The 21,021-nt window shown below is 40.4% G+C and overlaps 1 protein-coding gene across 2 annotated transcripts in view; it reads right to left on the bottom strand.

Annotated features, from left to right (window-relative positions):
* Window positions 1-21,021, bottom strand: part of LOC131246301 (probable aspartyl aminopeptidase) — a 39,901-nt gene that overhangs the window by 6,852 nt on the left and 12,028 nt on the right. Inside the window, exons 5-10 of one of the 2 annotated variants that reach the window (XM_058246267.1) lie at window positions 18,931-19,000; window positions 16,431-16,553; window positions 15,341-15,496; window positions 13,708-13,884; window positions 10,034-10,108; window positions 9,785-9,925 (exon numbers count right to left, since the gene is read on the bottom strand). In XM_058246267.1, the coding sequence (XP_058102250.1) occupies window positions 9,785-9,925; window positions 10,034-10,108; window positions 13,708-13,884; window positions 15,341-15,496; window positions 16,431-16,553; window positions 18,931-19,000 (742 nt within the window). The remainder of the gene's footprint in view (window positions 1-9,784; window positions 9,926-10,033; window positions 10,109-13,707; window positions 13,885-15,340; window positions 15,497-16,430; window positions 16,554-18,930; window positions 19,001-21,021) is intronic. The other variant, XM_058246268.1, reaches the window with a different exon arrangement.

The raw sequence follows: 21,021 nt of genomic DNA, 5'->3' as shown, positions 1-21,021 counted from the left end.
TGTGAAACCCCATTTAGTGTGATCCAAATGAAAACTACCTTAGTGTGAAGCCTTGTTCATCCATCTTTTTTCTCTTCTCAAGCTCCAAAGGTATTTTCTCATCTCTTCTCTCTTTTCCTCTCAAATCTTCTTCTCCTTTTTTCCCCTTTCTTCTTAAACCCAAACCATCCCAACCCATAGTTGAACAAGAAGTCCAGCCATACATGTGAATCCGTACGACTGTACGAACAGTTCGTATGTACTTTTTTGTGAACCTCACTTCAGTCCTTTTCTTACATCCTTATTCTTCTTTCTTTAACCAAACCCTAACCTAAAACCCTAGATTCCTCTTTCAAATAAACCCTAATTTCAGATTTCCCCAATTTCCAAACACTAACCCTAACCCTAATTTCCCTAAACCTAAAATCTTTAGAATCCCTTTAGAATTTAGGTGATTGATTCCCTTTAAAATAGTTCCACCCTCATGTTTTGGATGGAATTTCTTAATTCCATTGGGCCTATTTCGATTTAACATCTTACTAGTTCGTTTGTACGAGCATGTGGTAGACTAGAATTACATGTAATTGCTTATTGTTTGGTTTATAATGAGGTTGCTGAACTCATGTTTTAAACTGAAAATCTGATTTCATCTATCATCCTAGGTTTAAAAACCATCCTGCATCACTTGCAAGTTAAGCAAGCATCAGAAAGTGTCATTCCTCCCTCATGAGGATAAAGTAAGTGATAAATTGTTTTATTTCATACATTCTAATGTTTGGGGCCAAGTGCATGTTTCTGATTTATCCAATTTTAAATATTTTTATCTTTGTGAATGATTGCTCTAGAATGACATGGTTATATTTGATGGGAGCATAAAGTAAGTGATAAATTGTTCTATTTGATACATTCTAATGTTTGGGGTATAGTGTGTGTTTTTAGTTTACCATATTATAAATATTTTGTTATCTTTGTGAACGATTGCTCTAGAATGACATAGTTATATTTGATGAAGGATCATTGAGGTGTTCACTTGTTTTAAGGAATTTCATATGCAAATACAAACTTATTTTAATGTTAAAGTGTGTATTCTAAGGTCAAACAAAGCTAGGGAATATGCATCACATGACTTTTGACTCCCATCTCCTATCCAATGGCATCTTTTCACCAAACTTCATGTGCTCACACACCACCATAGAATGGCATGGCAGAGCGTAAAAATCATCATTTACTTGAGGTCACTAGGGCATGGTTGTTAAAAATCATCATTTACTTAAGGTCACTGGGGCATTGTTGTTAAAAATCATCATTTACTTAAGGTCACTAGGGCATGGTTGTTAAAAATCATCATTAAATGAACAGGTGATGTTGAAACTCATTGTGCTTATCCTTTTCACAGCAAGAGCACATCCAGACCATCTAGATGCCTGATGCGGGACATAAAAAATTAAATATGATATGCAAGATTTCAGGCTTAGATCCTACCAATTCAGAGACAATCACACAAATTCTACGTCCTACATGAAAATCCAAACATACAATTAAAAAGGGGAATCAATGCATGTCCAAGCCGACACAGGCTAAGACTGGACCAATAAAAATTATAAACCAAACGATGTCAAAGGGAAATAAAATCAACTACTCATGCATAAAAATCAGTCCCTAATCCAAGGGATTCCCTAATTTCAATTCAAGGAACCCTAAGGAGATAAAAAGGGACAAATCAATTAGGGATCATGTAATCTAGGGTTAGGATTCATGAAAAACGGCTATAAGAAGATAAAAGAAGATAAAAACCTGAGCCAAAAGATGATCCCGCGTGTGAACAGCAACGATGGCCCAGACGGACGTGCGTGTTATCCCGGCCGCACGTGTGAGGCCCACTATTCAGAAAAATGTCATATTGGCCCTGGTCGGCCAAGGATGACTCCAAAACCCCCAAATCTCAGCTCGATCCGATGTACGGTTTGTGGGTGGTGCTCCGCCGAAGTTTCAACTCGTCTGCGGGCCGAAATCTAGAAACCTGCTGTAATGAAGAAATCTGATGCAACAAAAGGACAAATTCGAAGTACGGATGGTGGGAGAAGATGGAAAAAAAAAAGATGATGGAAGATGGGAGTGAATTGGGATCGATGTGGCTTCGCACCACGGTAGTTAGCCCTTCGAAAAGGGAGGGCTTCGCACCCAATTTTGAATTCTTCCACAACTCACGAAGAGAGCAGAAAAATAAAGAAGGAATTTTTTATTAACTTCAATGAATCAAAAGAACTACAAGGGGTGCCTATTTATAGGAAAAATCCTATACCCCAAAACTCGCACGATGTGCGCAATCTATTAATTGGCGATAAAGTAAACTAAAATAAAAATCAAACAGAGAAATCTAAAGCGTTCACAATATTCTAAATAATAACAATAAGCAAAACCTAAAATATGAAATCAATCCGACGAGTGGGCCACAATCATGAGATCCCATGATGGGCTTTTCTTGACTATCGGGCCCACTTTTCTGAACCAAAACTTGTCTTCTAGCTAGGAGGCCCTCCCTGAACGTCATCATCGAGCCAGATCGATGGTGGGGTCCTCCTTCTGCGTACGTACGTGCGTAGGGGTAGTGGTGTGCGAGTGTGCGTGTGCACGATGTCCTCATCAACTCTCCCCGGCTGCGAAGATTTTGCCACTGGTGAAATAAAACTCCTGAACCGCTCTAGGATGTCGGGATCAAGTCTCTGAAGCTCCTCCTCAGTGAGCCACGCGCTGTTCGAAGCTGGGGGTGACTTCCATTTAACTAGGTATTTTTAAAACCCGCCATCCGACGTGAAAATTATCTCATGGTCCAGGATATCCTCTATTTCCTCTCTGGGTGTGTGATGGCTAGGTATGGGAGGCAGAGGTTGAGATGAAAGGTCGGGAAGAGGCCATGGATCAAAGGGTAAGGTTGGGACATCAGGATGGGTGGGCGAAGGGCTAGACAAAGTATCAGTGGGTCCCTGAAAAGCAACTAGATCCTCCACATTGAATGTGGAACTAATTCCCATAGAAGGTGGAAGATCTACCTCATACGCATTGAGACCGTTTCGCTTTATAACTTTGAAGGGCCCAGCGCTACGCGCGTGTAACTTACGAATGGCCCCTGGAGGGTACCGCTCGGGCTTGATACGGACCATCACAGAGTCCCCAATATTGAACTCTTTGAAACATCTATTTAGGTCTACAGAAAATTTATAATGCTCATTAGTAGTAGTGACCTTTCGCCTGATTTCTTGATGCAATGAATGTATGTGATGCGCAAAAGACTCTGCAGACTCTGATGGCCTATGGGACAATGACATGGGGATAAGATCAATAGGTTTCCTAGGCTTGTAACCAGTAACGACTTCAAAAGGACTTAGACCTGTGGACCTATTGACAAAACTATTGTATGCAAACTCGGCTATGGGTAGTACTGCGTCTCATGTCCTAGTATGCTCCCCCACTAAACATCGAAGTAAACTCCCTAGGCTCCTATTAACCACCTCAGTCTGGCCATCGGTCTGAGGGTGGTAGGCAGAAGAAAACTGGAGCCTAGTATTCATCATGTGTCATAGTGTCTTCCAAAAGTAACTCATGAATCTCACATCACGATCAGACATTATGGTTTTTGGTAACCCATTCAGTTTGACAACCTCACTAAAGAACAGCTTGGCAACATGAGAGGCGTCGGAAGTCTTAGAACAAGGAATGAAGTGGGCCATTTTAGAGAAACAGTCAATGACAACAAATATAGAGTCATGCTTTCGAATAGTCTTGGGAAGTCCAAGCATGAAATCCATACTGATGTCCTGCCAAGGGATGAATGGGACTGGCAAAGGTGTATATAATCTTGTATTATGTTTCATCTGCTTTGCCAGTTGACAAGTACGGCATTGCCCTATAATTTTGGCCATGTCCCGCTTGACGCTTGGCCAATAAAATCTATCCTCCACTAGGGCAATGGTCTTGTCACGACCGAAATGACCTGCAACCCTCCCTGAATGTAACTCCCAGACAAGAAAATCGCGAAGGGAGGTGCGTGGTATGCACAAGCGGTCACTCCTAAACAAATATCCGTCCAAAATCAAATACTCACTGTTAGCTCTTGACGGATTCTCTAATAAAGACATATACACAACCCCAAAATCTGGACACTCAGAATACTCTTCTTTGATACGCTCAAGGCCTGTAACTTCAACGTTCATGGAGTTGAGTAATGCGACTCGACGACTCAACGCGTCGACAAGCTTATTCTCTACACCGGCCTTGTGCTTAAGCAAAAAAGTGTACTCTTGAAGAAATTGAACCCACTTCGCGTGCTTGGGGCTTAATTTCTTTTGAGAGTTCAAGTATCTTAAGGCCTCGTGATCTGAGAATAAGACGAATTCTTGCGGTAACAGGTAATGTCGCCAATAGCGTAGTGATTACACTACCGCGTAGAATTCCTTATCATAGGTGGAATATATTTGCTTCGCCTCATTCAGTTTCTCACTAAAAAAGGCGATAGGGTGCCCTTCCTGGCTAAGTACTCCTATGCCGACTCCTGACGCGTCACATGCAACTTCAAAAGCTTTTGAAAAATCTGGAAGTCGCGTGACTGGAGCTTCGGTCATCTTGACCTTTATTTCCTTGAAGGCCTTCGAGACAGCCTTTGTCCATTGAAACTCTCCCTTTTTTATACAGTCCGTGATGGAAGCCACAATGGAACTAAAGCCTCGAATGAACCGCCTATAAAAAGTGGCTAAGCCATGAAAGCTGCACACCTCATGAATATTACAGGGTTCAAGCCAATTAACGATGGCCTTGACCTTCTCGGGATCCGCCGATACGCCCTCAGCTGACACAATAAAACCTAAGAAGATCACACTACTAGACAAGAACAAGCACTTCTTTAGGTTAGCGTACAACTTCTCGGCCCTAAGGATCCCACAAACCTGCCTCAAATGGTTGAGGTGTTGCTCCTTAGTCATGCTATAAATCAAGATATCATCAAATTATACGACCAGGAACTTCCCCATGAAGGGTCTCAACACTTGGGTCATCACACGCATGAAAGTGCATGGGGCATTAGTTAACCCAAAAGGCATAACTAGCCACTCATATAGCCCATCCTTCGTCTTGAAGGCCATCTTCTACTCATTACCAGGGCGTATACGGATTTGGTGATACCCACTTTTAAGGTCAATTTTTGAGAAGATAGTAGCATTAGCCATCACATCTAGCATGTCATCAAGACGTGGTATGGGAAATCGATACTTGATTGTGATTTTGTTGATGGCCCTACTATCAACACACATCCTCCATGTGTCATCCTTCTTAGGTGTAAAAAGGGCGGGCACGGCACACGGACTCATGCTCTCTCGAATGAAACCCTTCTCTAGGAGTTCATCAATCTACCTCTTCAACTCAGCGTGCTCCTTCGGGTTCATTCTGTAATGTGGGAGGTTTGGTAGAGTTGCCCCAGGGATTAAATCAATGGCATGTTGTATATCTCTCATAGGAGGAAGCTCATTCGGTAAATCATCAGGAAAAACATCACGAAACTCATGTACTACCTGAATGGCCTCAGTGGGTAACTCTACGCTAGTCTCTGGTACACTCTCCCTAGCCACAAGGGCATATATCATCGAGTCCGCCTCCGTCTCTCGCTCAAAGTCTTTGGCATTCAAAATATGGAGCGGTTTGCACTTGTACTTCGACTCATTCACTTCTTTTGGGCCGCTCATACCACTCTGTGTGGTGAACTCTTTTCCAGTTGTATTCTTGGGTGGCAGAGGATTTAGCTTGACCTTCTTGCCCTCAAACCACAATGTACACACATTTGAAAGACCAAATATGATAACATCCCTGTCATAGAGCCACGGCCTTCCCAGAATGACATGGCCCACATCCATAGGAACAACATCACACCAAATTGTGTCTTTATAAAATCCGAACTGAATAGGAACAAGACAGCGGTGCGAGACTGGAATGGATGTTTCATCAACCCAAGAGACTCTATAGGGCTGAGGATGGGCTTCCAGCTTCAAGCCCAAACGACTCACAGTGCTAATCGATGCCACGTTGGCACAACTACCACTATCCACGATCATCTTACAGCTCTTTTCCCTACATTTTGCATAAGTGTAGAAGATCGTGTTACGACGCCAGTCATCAGTGTTCTTGGCTTGAGTCAGGGCGCAACGCACAATTGCGAGGGTCACAGACTCTTGTGCTCCCTCTTCCTCATCACTAGGGGTTCCGACTGGCTCATATTCCTCCTCCTCACTATCATTATCTGGGGACACTACTTCTACTTGCCCATCAATAAGGAGTACTTTGGTGCCCTCTCTCGTGCCGCACTAGTGAGCAAAGTGACCAAACCCCTGACACCTAAAACACCTAGTGGCCCCACTTCCACGTGAACTAGACCTGACAATCTCTTTACCCTTATCATCCTTAGGTCTGAGCTGAACATTAGGGGAAGGTTTGTTTTGGAATCCCGTGTTAGGTCTAGCCCCAGAGGGATTGGCCTTAGTACCGGATTCGCGAAAGTCAAACCGCCTTCCCACAGATGCTTTAAGGTATTGCTCGACATCTAACACTACTTGTACAACTGTTCGATAGTATCTATGTCTTTGGCTAGCAATTCTCTCCTAATGTCAGGACGGAGGCCTGTTTTAAAACGAGCAAGGATGAGTACGGGGTCCTCATCAACCTCACAGCGGGTCGAGTACTCTTCAAATTTCTCAATATATTCAGCAACACTCATGGAACCCTGTCGAAGAGACTGCCACTCCTCAATCAACCGCATGCGAAAGGAAGGGAGGTACTTCTCTTTCAGCGTTTCTTTCATTTCTCCCCAATGGACTATTGGGAGTTCCCTCGCTCTTTCTTTTTTTCGCTCAACCGTCACCCAAAACCTCTTTTCTTGACCCACAAGCTTCATCTTGGTGAATCGAACTCGTCGAGCATCCGACATATCATACCACTCAAAATAGTGGTCCATATCCGCCAACCAATCTAAAAAAGCTTTAAGGTCTAAGTGGTCATCAAAAGTAGGGGCATCTACCGTAACTCCCTTGAGGAGTTGTGCATCTGGGTCATATTGATCATGATGTACCTCACGAGGTGGGTGCACAGGTACGAGCCCATGACCAGCTCCTTGACCGCCTCCATTCCTTGGTCTAACCTCCTGACCAACTGCCTGAGATTGGGCATCCTCCCCAGTGGTGGGGTTTGCCCTGAAGGAGGCCTCTATTTCTTTGAGGCGTTTATCTATATGTTGTTCCAAATGCTTATTCAAGGACTCAACTTGCTGGGCTAACTTGGCCATTGTTTCTTATAGTTGCTCCATGTTTAGTGTGGGGTGCAAACCGAAACAGCGACCTGTACGTGTGGGCATACACTGACTTGCTCAACCTAAGGACCTGCTATGATAACTATATGCGTCTAAAAACTAAATGACCCTACGAGACTCTATATGAAGGAGACTACACACTGTTACTAAAATTCAGCTATATATGATGGACTGAATGCATGAAGGACTCAAACAAACTAAACCCTAAATATGTGGTGAATTCCTCTACAAGAACCCTAGGCTCTGATACCAAATTTGATGCAGGACATGGAAAATTAAATATGATGTGCAAGATTTCAGGCTTAGATCCTACCAATTCAGAAACAATCACACAAATTCCACATCCCACATGAAAATCCAAACATACAATTAAAAAGGGAAATTTATGCGGGTCCAAGACGACACAGGCTAGGACTGGACCAATAAAAATTATAAACCAAACGATGTCAAAGGGAAATAAAATCAACTACTCATGCATAAAAATCAGTTCCTAATCCAACGGATTCCCTAATTTCAATTCAAGGAACCCTAAGGTGATAAAAAGGGGCAAATCAATTAGAGATCATGTAATCTAGGGTTAGGATTCATGAAAAACGGCTATGAGAAGATAAAAGAAGATAAAAACCTGAGCCAAAAGATGATCCCGCGTGTGGACAGCAACAATGGCCCAGACGGACGTGCGTGTGATCCCGGCCGCACGTGTGTGAGGCCCACTATTCAGAAAAATGCCACCTTGGCCCTGGTCAGCCAAGGATGGACTCCAAAACCCCCAAATCTCAGCTCGATCCGATGTACGGTTTGTGCATGGTGCTCCACCAAAGTTTCAGCTCGCCTGCGAGCCGAAATCTGGAAACCTGCTATAATGAAGAAATCTGATGCAACAAAAGAACAAATTCGAAGTACAGATGGTGGGGGAAGATGGAAAAAAAGATGATGGAAGATGGGGGTGAATTGGGAATGATGTGGCTTCGCACCATGGTAGTTAGCCCTTCGAAAAGGGAGGGCTTCGCACCCACTTTTGAATTCTTCCACAACTCACGAAAAGAGCAGAAAAATAAAGCAGGAATTTTTTATTAACTTCAATGAATCAAAAGAACTACAAGGGGTGCCTATTTATAGGGAAAATCCTATACCCCAAAACTCGCAAGATGTGCGCAATCTATTACTTGGCGATGAAGTAAACTAAAATAAAAACCAAACAGAAAAATCTAAAGCGTTCACAATGTTCTAAATAATAACAATAAGTAAAACCTAAAATATGAAATCAATCCGACGAGTGGGCCACAATCATGAGATCCCATTATGGGCTTTTCTTAACTATCGGGCCCACTTTTCTGAACCAAAACTTGTCTTCTAGCTAGGAGGCCCTCCCTGGACGTCGTCATCGAGCCAGATCGATGATGGGGTCCTCCTTCTGCGTACGTACATGCGTAGGGGTAGTGGTGTGCGGGTGTGCGTGTGCACGATGTCCTCATCAATGCCCATACACTAAACAGCTAAGTCAAGAGCCACACAAGAGTAACACATCTCCACATGAAAATAGAAATTTTATGCAGAATGTCTGTCCCAATACCACTTCCATCCATTGTCACTACCAGCAGTACTTCTATTTGAGTTGCCAATCATGTCCAATAATTGATCTACTAACTTGGATTCAGTTTGTCCTAAATTCAGAATCTTTCTTTTGTGATGCATCATAGATTGAGTTATATGTGTGTTAACCACCTCTTGGAGCTTTTCAGAGTCGATTAGGTTTTGAGCTTTTTGGAGTTGATAAGATTACATATGGGATCCTGAATGATTTGATCAACAACTCTGGTCATCTGGGCAATGGTTAAGGGCTGGTCAACTTGGCCTTTTTCTGACAAAAACAGGAAAAATCTTATGGAAAATGGTGCTACTTCCCATTTTGTGAAGGGTGCAGAAAGATAAATCATAATCATCATGAAAGCTTTATACCAACTAAATGATGTCAGCTTGCAGAAAGAAATAAATGGGACAATTTCGACGGCAGAAGCTATCAAAGGAAAATTTCTGTTGTGGTAATTGGTTGGGCTTTCATGAGACCCAAGACCAAAGAAGCTTCCAAGAGATGGGAAGAAAAGGAAGAGTGCAGGCCTATACACATGCACCTTTTTAGCTGTTAGAAGAAGAAGAAGAGTGCATGCCCATTCATGCATGCACCTTTTTAGAGGTTCCAAAAATATACCAAAAGGGTAATACTCTCAACTGTGATGGCAAATGACATCCATCTTGTTCTTTTTATATATATATATAAATAATGGTCAATCACAAAGGCCCTCATCATTTTCTTTCACTGTGCAACCAAAAATCATGAGAACTAATTAGATTTGATTTCTTTTCCCCAGTTCTCAAAGCTATGGTTGATTTCATATTTCTCAGAACGAGGCTTCACAATGACAATGGCACAAGATAATCCAATATGAGATAAGAACTGACCTGAACAGGAAGGTTATGCGTCTCAGCGATCTCCCGAAATATGAAAGAAGTGATAGCATTCGTGGCATAGCGCTGGTTAGCATTGTGTTTGATGACGAGGCCTCCATGCAATTTCGGCTGATGATTTTCTTCATGTTTGTCCTGACATGGGGGAGGTGCATCAAGAGAGCAAATTCCAAGCATTTGACCTTTGAAATTTAAAATAATAATAGTATTGGTGGTAACAACAATAATAAGGACATGGCATACCATGTAATTGGGGTGTAAGGCATGTGCCATGTCAGCAGAAACAAGGAAACTCCTTTGTATCGCTTTCTCGAGCAGCTGACAGCATTGGATGCAACAAGCATTTTATTATAAAAGAGAAGTATAATGGCAATAACAAAGTAACTGAAGCCTAAAACATCAGAGTTATGGATCAACTCAAGAAAAATGAAGACAAAACAAACAGGAATCACATGCATGGATTCATTCAATAAGAATATAAAGCATTATTTAAAATTTTTGATCAATTGCTCAAAGAAACTCAGTGAGTCAGCTCCCCTCGATCAAGTCATTGGTTAAGTTAAAGTGGTGAATGGTTTTACCAAAACCAGCCAAAATAAACTGATCGAGTACTCAAAAAGCTCAAACGCTTGAAATCTCAATTGAGCACTGGAGAAACTCTCAGGTATGCAAAAGCAAAACTGATCAAGTGCATGAAATATATATGTACATAAACATATATATATATATATATATATATATATATATATATATATATATATAGGGAATGATCCAAATCATCCAATACAGTCAGCCAGATGGTAAGGTTACCATCCAGTTGACAGTTGTGGACCCTGCTGCAATGTGTATGCTATCCAAGTTGACCATCATGGGTATCCCTTCATATTACCCAGGGCACAAAAATCAGGTTCACCGCATGAAGGGAAGCAATAGATAAGGGGATCCCATCCTTGCTCTTGTATGGGCCCACCCTGCTGTGTATGTGGAATATGCGCTATTCAGCCCTTTCCTCTGCACTAGATAAAGGGCATGCCAAAAATCGGAAGTGAATCGCTTGTAACAAGGTGTTACAAGAATCTTCCCTAACCTTTGACATAGGCCAATGAAAAAGCCCCAAGTGCACGTCTCAAAAGGGGGGGGGGGGCACAGTCAAAAGAGCAAAAACATCATTCGACTCAAAGGAATCTTCGCTTTTCACTGCAGGCCCCACCTCTGACACACACGTCGTGCTTTTTTGTCAGGCTACAGGCAATTCGTGTCCCCGAAAAACCATGTCATTTTGCACAGGAGGTGGGACCCAATGAAATCAAGGGAGGGCATCACCTCCCAACTGTTTCCCTGTGCCGTGGACCAGCTGAATCACAGATTGGCCAGATTATGGACCCTGCGCTTAATTCATTGGGGTACATTTAATGATTGGCTCAGATGTCATGCATGCATCAGTGAGGCCCAGACAGACAGCTACAAACCAATCAACTGTATTGGGTCATTCCTCATATATATCTATACATATGTGTATGTATGTATGTATCGTCAGTTAATGCTTTATTAAAATAAAAAAGAGCCCTAGGGGCCCATTACAAAGCGAAAGTATTACACCAAACAACCCACCAACAGAGGAGCTCAACCCCAGAACTTGAAGGAAAGAAACCCGATACTCCGCCCAAGAGCAAACAAGTCGGTTAACTTTGGTGATGATGTCCAAGACCAGTGCACTAATACCATAAAAAGTGTTCCTTTCCTCCCTAATAGCCCAAAGGATAGCCAGACAAGTACAAAACAGATATCTCACAAGATTTTTCAAGCTTTTAAAGCTTGATAAAACACTTTTTGTCGGTCCTAGAAAAATAGCACAAATGCAAAAGGGGGAAGAATAAAAAAAACTAGAATATATTTTCTGATCTGAAAATCAGTAATTGTACTGGATTTCTTAAGTAGCTCACTTAGGGAGACTTTTTTCTGGATCAGCAGGAATAAATGGCCAGCAAAATGTGTTCGTGCACTGATTTGTGTCACCCTGTTTATCAATCACGTGAGTCTGTGTGTCATGTAATCAATTGAGCCCTTAGAAGCTGAAGATCGAAGACACAAGAGGACGTGGAACATTGACTAAAGAGCAAGTAAATGAGGTGCCTTGGTGACCCTAACCTTGACTCAATACAACCCACACCTCTAGATGATCCTTAACTTAATAGGTAAAGCCATGGTGATCATCCCTTAGCTTTATAAGCCCAATTGGAACATGATAAGTAAGGCAAAAGGAGGTGCAAAGTTGTTGTAAACAATTCAGCCCAAAACAGCAGCTTTCAAGTGGTCCCCGATCCCATCGACAGGCTATCGATGGGACTAAATGGAATCGAAGGACCACTCGATCCGATCAAAGAATTAGTCCAGCAACCCAATAGATATATTCCTAGATTTTCTCAATGGGATCGACGGACTGTTCAATCCAATCGAAGGACCTTCGATCCAATCGAATGGCCTTTCGATCAGATCGACAAAGCCGTTAACTAGCCATTTTATAGCCGTTGAAGATCTATTTCTTATAAAATGGCATTTGCTTCTTGGGTAAGATGATAAGTTTTTGGTGCAATAGAAGCTTAAGAGATTCCACACTCATATCCCACATTCATAACCTAAGTCCATGACATCTAAGTCATCTTCCTTGTGATTCATCACTTGAAAGAGGAATCTAACCTCGTTGAAGAAGATGAACTTGATCTCCTTGTTCATGAGATCTAAGTCATCTTCCTTGTTCTAGAAATTAGACTTGAACCAATAGTAAAATCTTTGTCTAAATCTTCTAGAACACTCATTTACGTGAATCCCCTATGAATTATAACATTTCCATGTGTTGTAATAGGGGATTCACCCAACCTCCCACCACCTTGGTCACCTCAATGGAGTATCGCATACAAGGTGTTTGATCTTGGAGCTGAAGCATTGACAAAGCATCGACATCAACGATCGGGGGAATAAAATGAGAGCTAAATGAAGCACGGGAGAGCATCGATCAAGTAACCTGAGACGACGCATTAAAGGGGCTCAATTCGACAAGTGTCAATTAAAGAGCCCATACTCTCTTTCCTTGTGTAGGATTGAGGGTGAGAGTTTGTAACTCAAACTCAATAGGTTCTAGCGTAGGACTTAGGCTCTTGTGTAGCCAAATTCACCGGACATGAGTGTTTACGTGTTAATCTCCGTAAGAGCCTCCGGCAGGAGTGAACGTATGTCATTGGACTAGGACTGAGGTTGTTGGTTAGCCGATAGAAAACCAACTAAAAGTCTCTTGCGGGAGCCTCCAACAAGAGTGTACGCTAGATAGGTTCTTATGTAGGATCGCGGTCCTTGTGTAGGGCTATAAAGGTTAAAAGTGAACCTGGTTTAAAACCTACGATAGTGAAATCCGGTACACTCAGGGAGAGTGCGTCCGCCGGGAGTGGAGTAGGGAAACTGAACCACTATACATGCTTGTGTTTAGAATTGTCATTTGAGCACTTTTCTAATTACGCTTATGTGATTATTTTGTTGAATTAAATGTATGCATGATTAGATGAATGCTAGGATTTAAACAGTTAGCACATCCCACACACATGTACACTATCAATTATAAACTAGTTGCATAATTGGCATATCTTTAGTATTTTATGTGATTGGACCCTCTATTGGCTTGAAAGCCTTAGTTTAAGTAAGCAATTGTGTGTTGAAATACATAATTAATTTTATTTAGTCCTTACAACCCACCCCACAGGACATAGACATTCATTCTATAGATCCACCAAGCTTCTGCGCATACTCATGGCATCGTATTCCACGTCAAAATGCATGAAAAAAAAAAATGTGATTGCAAAATTAGATGCAGAAACAGAAAGTTAAAATATTCTACCTTGGAACTTTTTAGCAAGTATCGATTCTACCTGGGAATTTGAAGAGCTGAAGAAGTTTGTTATTCTTGATAGAGCATCTAACATTACAGGAGAACCAGCTCCTTGTGCTGAATTAGATCCCACTTCCTCATGATCAAACAAAGCCACCATCCTTATACCAGGCTCATTATCAAGAGAATTTTCAGAAGATGTTGAGTCTATCAATGCCTGAAATTGAGTTTACGTAAATTAAAATTAAGGATGAAGCATGCAGCATAATTATACACTGACAATGGCCAAAAGGCCAAAACAATTGTTTTTTCTCTGCACAATCATTAAAAACGAAACTATAGCCTGACGAAAATGATACAGCTAAGTAGGATTCTGGGAATGGTCTATCCACTGTGGAGCCCATTGGATTGACAATCTGGATTAAGGAAGCATGTGCCCACATGTAAAAACTCAAGGTTCAAGGATACTATGCATATTCTCAGGTTGAGGATGGTGTATGGAGTCTATGGATGTCCACGTACACCTTTGCAAGACAATCATGGACGTCCACAGACACTTTGACAAGATAATCCCAGATGGCTATTGACATCTCTAAATGACAGAAAAGCACATGGATATGCACAGCGCCACTGGATGTGGGATGCAAATTATGCTAAATAGTACAGCAAAAGCTTAATTAGATTCAAAAATAATAATAATAATAATAATTGCCTAACAGAAACATTTTTTTTTGGTTGAGAGAGAGAGAGAGAGAGAGAGAGAGAGAGAGATTAAAATAAATGAATTATGGTTAGAAGTCAAAGAAGCAGATGCAGGAAATGATGCAGAAAACATCTCATTTGACATCTTCTGGTACCAGATAAGTGAAGTAGACACAGAGAAAGTGAAAGACAGGAAAACATGTATTTGTGAAGGGAAATGGAGCTCTGAGTAACTGTTCATTCAGCTAACTTTAAACTTCTAATTTGAGCCTGAATTGAAGAAAAATTCCAACTATATGACATGTATGGTCGCCAATTCGCCATTTTTCTCATATAGTGATTCCCATTCCCAAATATTTTCTCACGATCCCTTGTATTGAGGGAGATGTAAAAGAACACAGCCCATGCATGATGCATCACATATATGTTGTAAAGGTAATTTTCCTCGTGCATACTGCTTTTTGGACCTAAACAGCATTCATGCGATCTAGTTCTTTATTAAAGTTTAAACCAGATTTTTCAGAACTGAGAATCATATCTTAGCATTTCTGTGCTGCATTCTAACCCAAAAAAAAAAAAAGCACCATTCTTATAATGAGCAATGTACTTTGCATGGTCCTCGTCTCTAAATAATACTTTTTTTTTGTGGTGGATAGGTGAGCTGAGCTCATACCCAAGGCCTCAATGTTGAAACATGCCTTGTCTACCATTGAGCTACGGGCTTGAACCCCTCTCTCTAAAATACATCATTAGCAAGGACTACTAACTCATAAGGGCGCCAACCAGAATTGAATGTAAATGCAACACTGTCATTGTATTGTAGACTGCGAGGTTAAATGAACACGTGGCTTATATTTTGTATTGTGAGATTCTCCCACTTCTTGCAGGAAATGCACACCACTAGACAATAGACAATATGAACTGTACCAAAGCTTTTCAGTTGGCTCTATAAACTAAATTATATTACTGACCTTCAAACAGCAAAACGACATGCATAGGTTATCGAGCCTTCCTGAAAATACAAATTCCTTCATAGCACCACCTACAATACTTGGTTGAGTATCACAGACTTGCAACTCAAAATCACATATTTCATCTGGTTGGCAGCAAGCCTGATCTGCAAGCAGCTGGAAAAAAAAACAAAAACAAAAGATTACCATCAGGCAAGATCCAGATCAGTGTTTTAAATATTGATGATATCGGCCGATGTATCCCACGATATTTCTTGTATCCCACCTGTACGATACAAAACACGCAAATAGTGGGATATATCCCACATGTTCGATCCGGTGAGCATTTTTTATTTTCAATCATTTTCTTTTTCTGTAAATCATGTTAAATCAGTGTCAAAATGTTACAAATCCATGTTTTTTCATGTTTTGCATGGAAAAATCATGGATTGAGAGCTTCGATTTTGAGATTTGGAGGAGAATGATCAAGTTGCGGAAAATTGAAAAAATTAAAATTTTCCCAATTTCTTGCAAACCGGTTGCATTCTGTGTCCAAACATAAAATCAAACATGTATGTAACCTGATTTACTGATTCTTCTTTTGCTTTTGAATGTATTACTTGTGTTTCCACACGTCTTCTTACATTTATAAATTATATGAATATACTTTGAATATACTTGCATCAATTCAGTTAGACAACACATAGATTAGGACCCCATATAAAGAATACCTATTATGTGCAATTGTTTCTTGTAATGTTTTGATTTGTAAGTGTGTATTGATGTCTTTTTTAATAATCACTAAAATTTCATTGAAAAATTCGACCAATTTCTAATGTATCCCCATGTTTCCAACAACAACAATACATTACGTGATACAACCGATATATCCCATAAGATAACCGATACGTATCCGTATCCCAAGGATGCAATACGTAACACAATACCGATATTTCGAACACTCAGATAACTTCATATTCAAAATCAAAAGATGAAATCTATGTAAAAGAAAATTTGAAAAAAAAAAAAAAAAAACTATTTAACTGTTGAGATGTATTCATCTGTGCAATTATCATTGAAACGAGGCACCCAGAACTGAATATTACTCCACCTGTAATAGAGTAGTATGATGCTTCTTCATATTGCCATTCCTTGTTCCATGTGATTCTTTTCCATCACCTTGAACTCCGTCCTCAACTGGACCATTTTCTATCGCCACCTCTTGTAGCTCAGCCTGCAAATATTATCCTATTAAGATGAAGAAGGAAAAAATTACTCTGCACACGCGCGAGCGCGCACGCACGCACACACACACAGATTGAAATAAGCTTAACTTCATATGACATAGAATAGGTGAATAAGGAATGAAGGATACACAAGAACCGCCGATAGAAAAAATAAATTTATAACCAGTAAAGATCAAAACAACTTTTGGAAAAAAAAAAAAAAAGATGCCCAAATCCTATCACCAGCTGTTATAATCAATATATCTATGTTTTCTCATATTGGAACTGCACACGAATCCCCAAAAAATCCTAGAGAGCTTGTTGTGGAAGATACCTGAATTTTGTGGAGAACTTTTCAGGCCAATTCTGGTGTCATACGGCTTCAAATGCAACAGAAATCTGGCGGAGAATGTTTTCTTGAATATGACATAGTTCTTGGGAACTTTGTATGACCAAATCATGATGAGACCAGATCTGTTCTTGAACATACACATCACAATCCCCAACAGGATTGTTGACATAGTACATTGATTTGCAAACCACTTCTTTGAATTTTCTTCATAGAAGTGAGCGGGTAATTCCCATTGGCGTTGGCTCAAATGCTCTTGCACCTAACTGTAGAATGTAGATATATTTCATAGTATAGCAACCAATATCAGCTATTCATAAATGTTCAAAGGGTTGGGACAGTTAATGTTCACATAGCACATTCTATCTTCTATGTCATACTTCAGAGAGAGTATATTTCTATTTGACCAAGCAAATATCTGCATTATAGCTACAGCTTAGCAACCTTCGCTTCCCTTAGCTTCACTACATGCTAAAGCACTCCACTTGTTTTATTGAATATGATTGTTCCTGAACAGAACTCTCTATTGAATATGCTCGTTCCGCATCCATATCTACTGAATATCCTTTTTTCTCATGGAGTTCTCACAACTATAAGGGCTCATTCTGTGCTTACTTATGAGCGACTCGCTGCTCGGTCCTTTTAATTCGGCAAGTACAAAGGGATTCTTCTTTTTTCATAGATAGAGCTTGTACATCACTGCATCCCTTGGCTCAATAAGGTGGAGTGGAAGGAGGGGCTCCTCCCAAGAGTGGACCAAGTAGAACAGTCATTTAGTTCGTGCAGTTCTCCCATTGGGGGTTAGGATGGCAAGACGTGAGTTGCTTAATTCCTTCCTTTATTTTAGTCAGGTTTTGAACAAATGACCAAGAACCAGTTTTGATTCACAATATGCCCATCAGTGGAACCTAGGGATGGCCACCTAGAATCCAAATCACAATATTGGCTGCATACAATTCCGATTGCACTGACCTCTCATTCCTGACAGGGTTCGGCCATGCCAGCAAGGATTTTCCCAACCAAGGGTAGAGAGCATCCAAAGTTGATCACTGGTGATTTTCACTTCCTGCCAACAAAGAGGTCCCACTTACTCTGTTGATCACCTGTGATTTTCAAGTTAGCTCTCAAGTATACCTAAATCACCAAACACACTACATTTTCTGCACCAAATCCCACAATCTGGATTAAGAATAATTTGCAATCTTGATCATTACTTTTACTGAACCTGAAATTGTAACTCTAATACTCCTGTTGATTAAGTTGAAATATAAATTTCAATTTTGAAAGTAGACATTTGTGCTTGATTTATGTAGCAGCATGAATTTAATATAATGCTAATATTAATCTTCAAAAAAATAATATAACGCTAATATATAAATTAAAATATCACTTCATATATAATACAAGATTGCACATACTTAAGTGTACGTAATAAAGTAACCCACACAATCCTACCACTAGCAACCCATTCCTATACACCATACTGGAGCGATCCATGATCCAGTTAACCTTGTTGCTCATACATGAAAAAGGTTAATTCGCCAGTTGCCAAGAGCCTCTTCCCTTTTTTTTCTACCTTCACATATGCCTCTTTGGTCCTTAAAAGCCTGTATTTGCTAGGACAGTCTGAGGATTACAACACCCATCTCTAACACTTCATTATCCATCAGCTCATCAATCTCCGCCAAGGGGAACCAAAATGAAGGGAAGTGGAGAAATTCCCAAATCATGCAGTGAGGGTTTGCCTGCATGTGAATGAGAAGAAAGGGAATTTCAAAAAAAAAAAAAAAAACTCCATCAACAGCACCCAGTGACACTTTTGAAGATAACTAAAAGAACTTCATCAAGCTTCAAATAAGCCGCCTTAAATTCAGAATCACCACGAGGAAATCAGACAAGCTATGGAAAAAATAGAAGTAAATTGCTCTTTTATTAGTAACCTGCTATTCATCATAAAACAGGGGGAAAAAAATCTACTAATAGCTACAGTAGGAAGTAAAAGCCATCTTAATTAGTATTCATGAATGAGTGTGCACCTTGATCGATGTCGCTAGAACAGGGACAAGATGACTATGTGTGTTAACCTTGAAGGCATCCTTGACATCCCTGCAAAACACAAAGAGAACGTTCTAAGAAGAAATGAATTTCTTTCTTTCTTTCTTTTTCTTTTCTTTTTTTAATCAAACAGAACATGTGAGGAAATTTATCAAGGGCTTGCTTCGATTCATTGAAATATAAACTGAGGAAAAGTCATTTCCATGAAAATGGTGTTTCCATTGTTTGCTTTTGTAAATTTATTGGAAACACCATTTCTATTTCCCTCTCATTTCTTGAAAAAATCCCCTTTTTCATTTCCTTGCCAAGACTTGAGGAACACCATTTCCAAGAAATTGAGGGGAATAGGAGAAAATGACCCCTTTTTTGTAAAGTGCCCCAACTGGTAGTCACATGTGCCACTGCCCATCTCCTACATCCCACGTGTTTAACCATCCATCATCAAGTGCCCCAAATGTGCCAATATCTACATGTACCACTATCCATCTTAAAGCATCACACATGCACCATCGTGCCACATGTGCAACATGTGTCATTGGCCACCCACATTTCAATGCACTACACACCCTAATATGCCATGCACAGCATGTGCCACTCTTATCTTTAAATGCCTTACCGGGTCACATGATTGTTGTCCATCTTTAGGCGCTTTGCATGCACAACCCGTGTCCATGTGCGAAACATGCAACATGCCACAAACCACCTTCAAGTGCCCTAGATTGCAAACATCCATTCAAGTGCCCCAAATGTGCCGATGTGCCACATGTGACACAATCCATCTTAAAGCACCACACACATACCAACGTGCCACGTGTGCGGCATGTACAACTACCCATTGCAAAGTGTGTCAATGTGACACATGCCCCAATGTGCCACATGTGCAACATATAATGGGCAACCCTCATCTTCAAGCACCCCACAGGTGCAAATGTACTGCATGTGCTATTCTGCCACATGTGGCGCCAATCCACCTTTAAGCGCTCCACGTGTGTCGCACATGCAACATGTGCCCCCATCCATCTTTAAGCATCCCACAAGTGCCAATGTCCCACATGTGTCAATTTGTCATGTGTGACAATGTGACATATGTTCTACTATTCATCTTTAGCAAATACATGTGTCACCTTCTGTCTTTTGAGTAGATGAAGAAAAAATTTCAAGAAAATCTTGTTGAGAAATAATCAAGGGAAACAGCATTTTATTTCTCGTTGTTCTTTAGAAACCGTGTCTCCCGAAAAACACCATTTTTCCAATGTTTTTCCACGAATCCAAACAGGCCCTAAGATTGAAATGAATATAAGAAAATTTTACAAATTAAGTTACAAGTAACTCTAAATTTCACAAGTTTATGAAATTTTTGTTCAATTACATGGTAGATTTGAAAATCCACAACCTCAATTGTGAGAAAGGAATTTGTAATGCAACTAAAGAAATGAGATACACCAACAAGTATCAGAAAGATCATTCTTATTTCATTTACATGGCTGGGGTTGCTTTGGATATACCCTAGATGAGAATGGAACACAATCAGTTCCAATCCATCCAAAGTTCTAAATACAGGTATCAGAGAGTACATCAGCAGGGCCCAAAAGAAAATACGATATGGGGTATATTGGACCCTTATCCATAGGAAAAAAAAAAGGCCAAAATTTTTTAAAATTTGTTGGGAAAATAGGAAATTTTGTGAGACACCGGGATCTATCTTTTAATGTGTTTTTTACATGTATTCAATGGTATCATATCATTCTCTGATGATAACGTTGTCTATTGGTTTGACCTGCTAAAAGTTAACCAAATAGGTCGTATTCCAACACAATACATTGAAATACAATAAAAAATATATATGAAAAACGAGGAAAAAAAGGTGACGGCATACCCCTTCTCTCCTGATTTTTTCCAAAATGGTCCATGCCTCTTTGATTCATCAAATCTCACTCAAATATGCCAACAATGTCTTTCTAAGCTTTCCTCTATGCTTGAAATGAAGGTAGAAAAATGAGAAGAAAAAAAAAATGAAAGGGAGCCTTTTATGGCCATTGGCTATATGATGGGGACATCACGCACACTCACGC

This window comes from Magnolia sinica, chromosome 5, assembly GCF_029962835.1.
Source record: "Magnolia sinica isolate HGM2019 chromosome 5, MsV1, whole genome shotgun sequence".
Classification (NCBI taxonomy): Eukaryota; Viridiplantae; Streptophyta; class Magnoliopsida; order Magnoliales; family Magnoliaceae; genus Magnolia; species Magnolia sinica.
The sequence above is the reverse complement of the archived record's forward strand: the minus strand, read 5'-3'. Positions and strand labels throughout refer to the sequence as shown.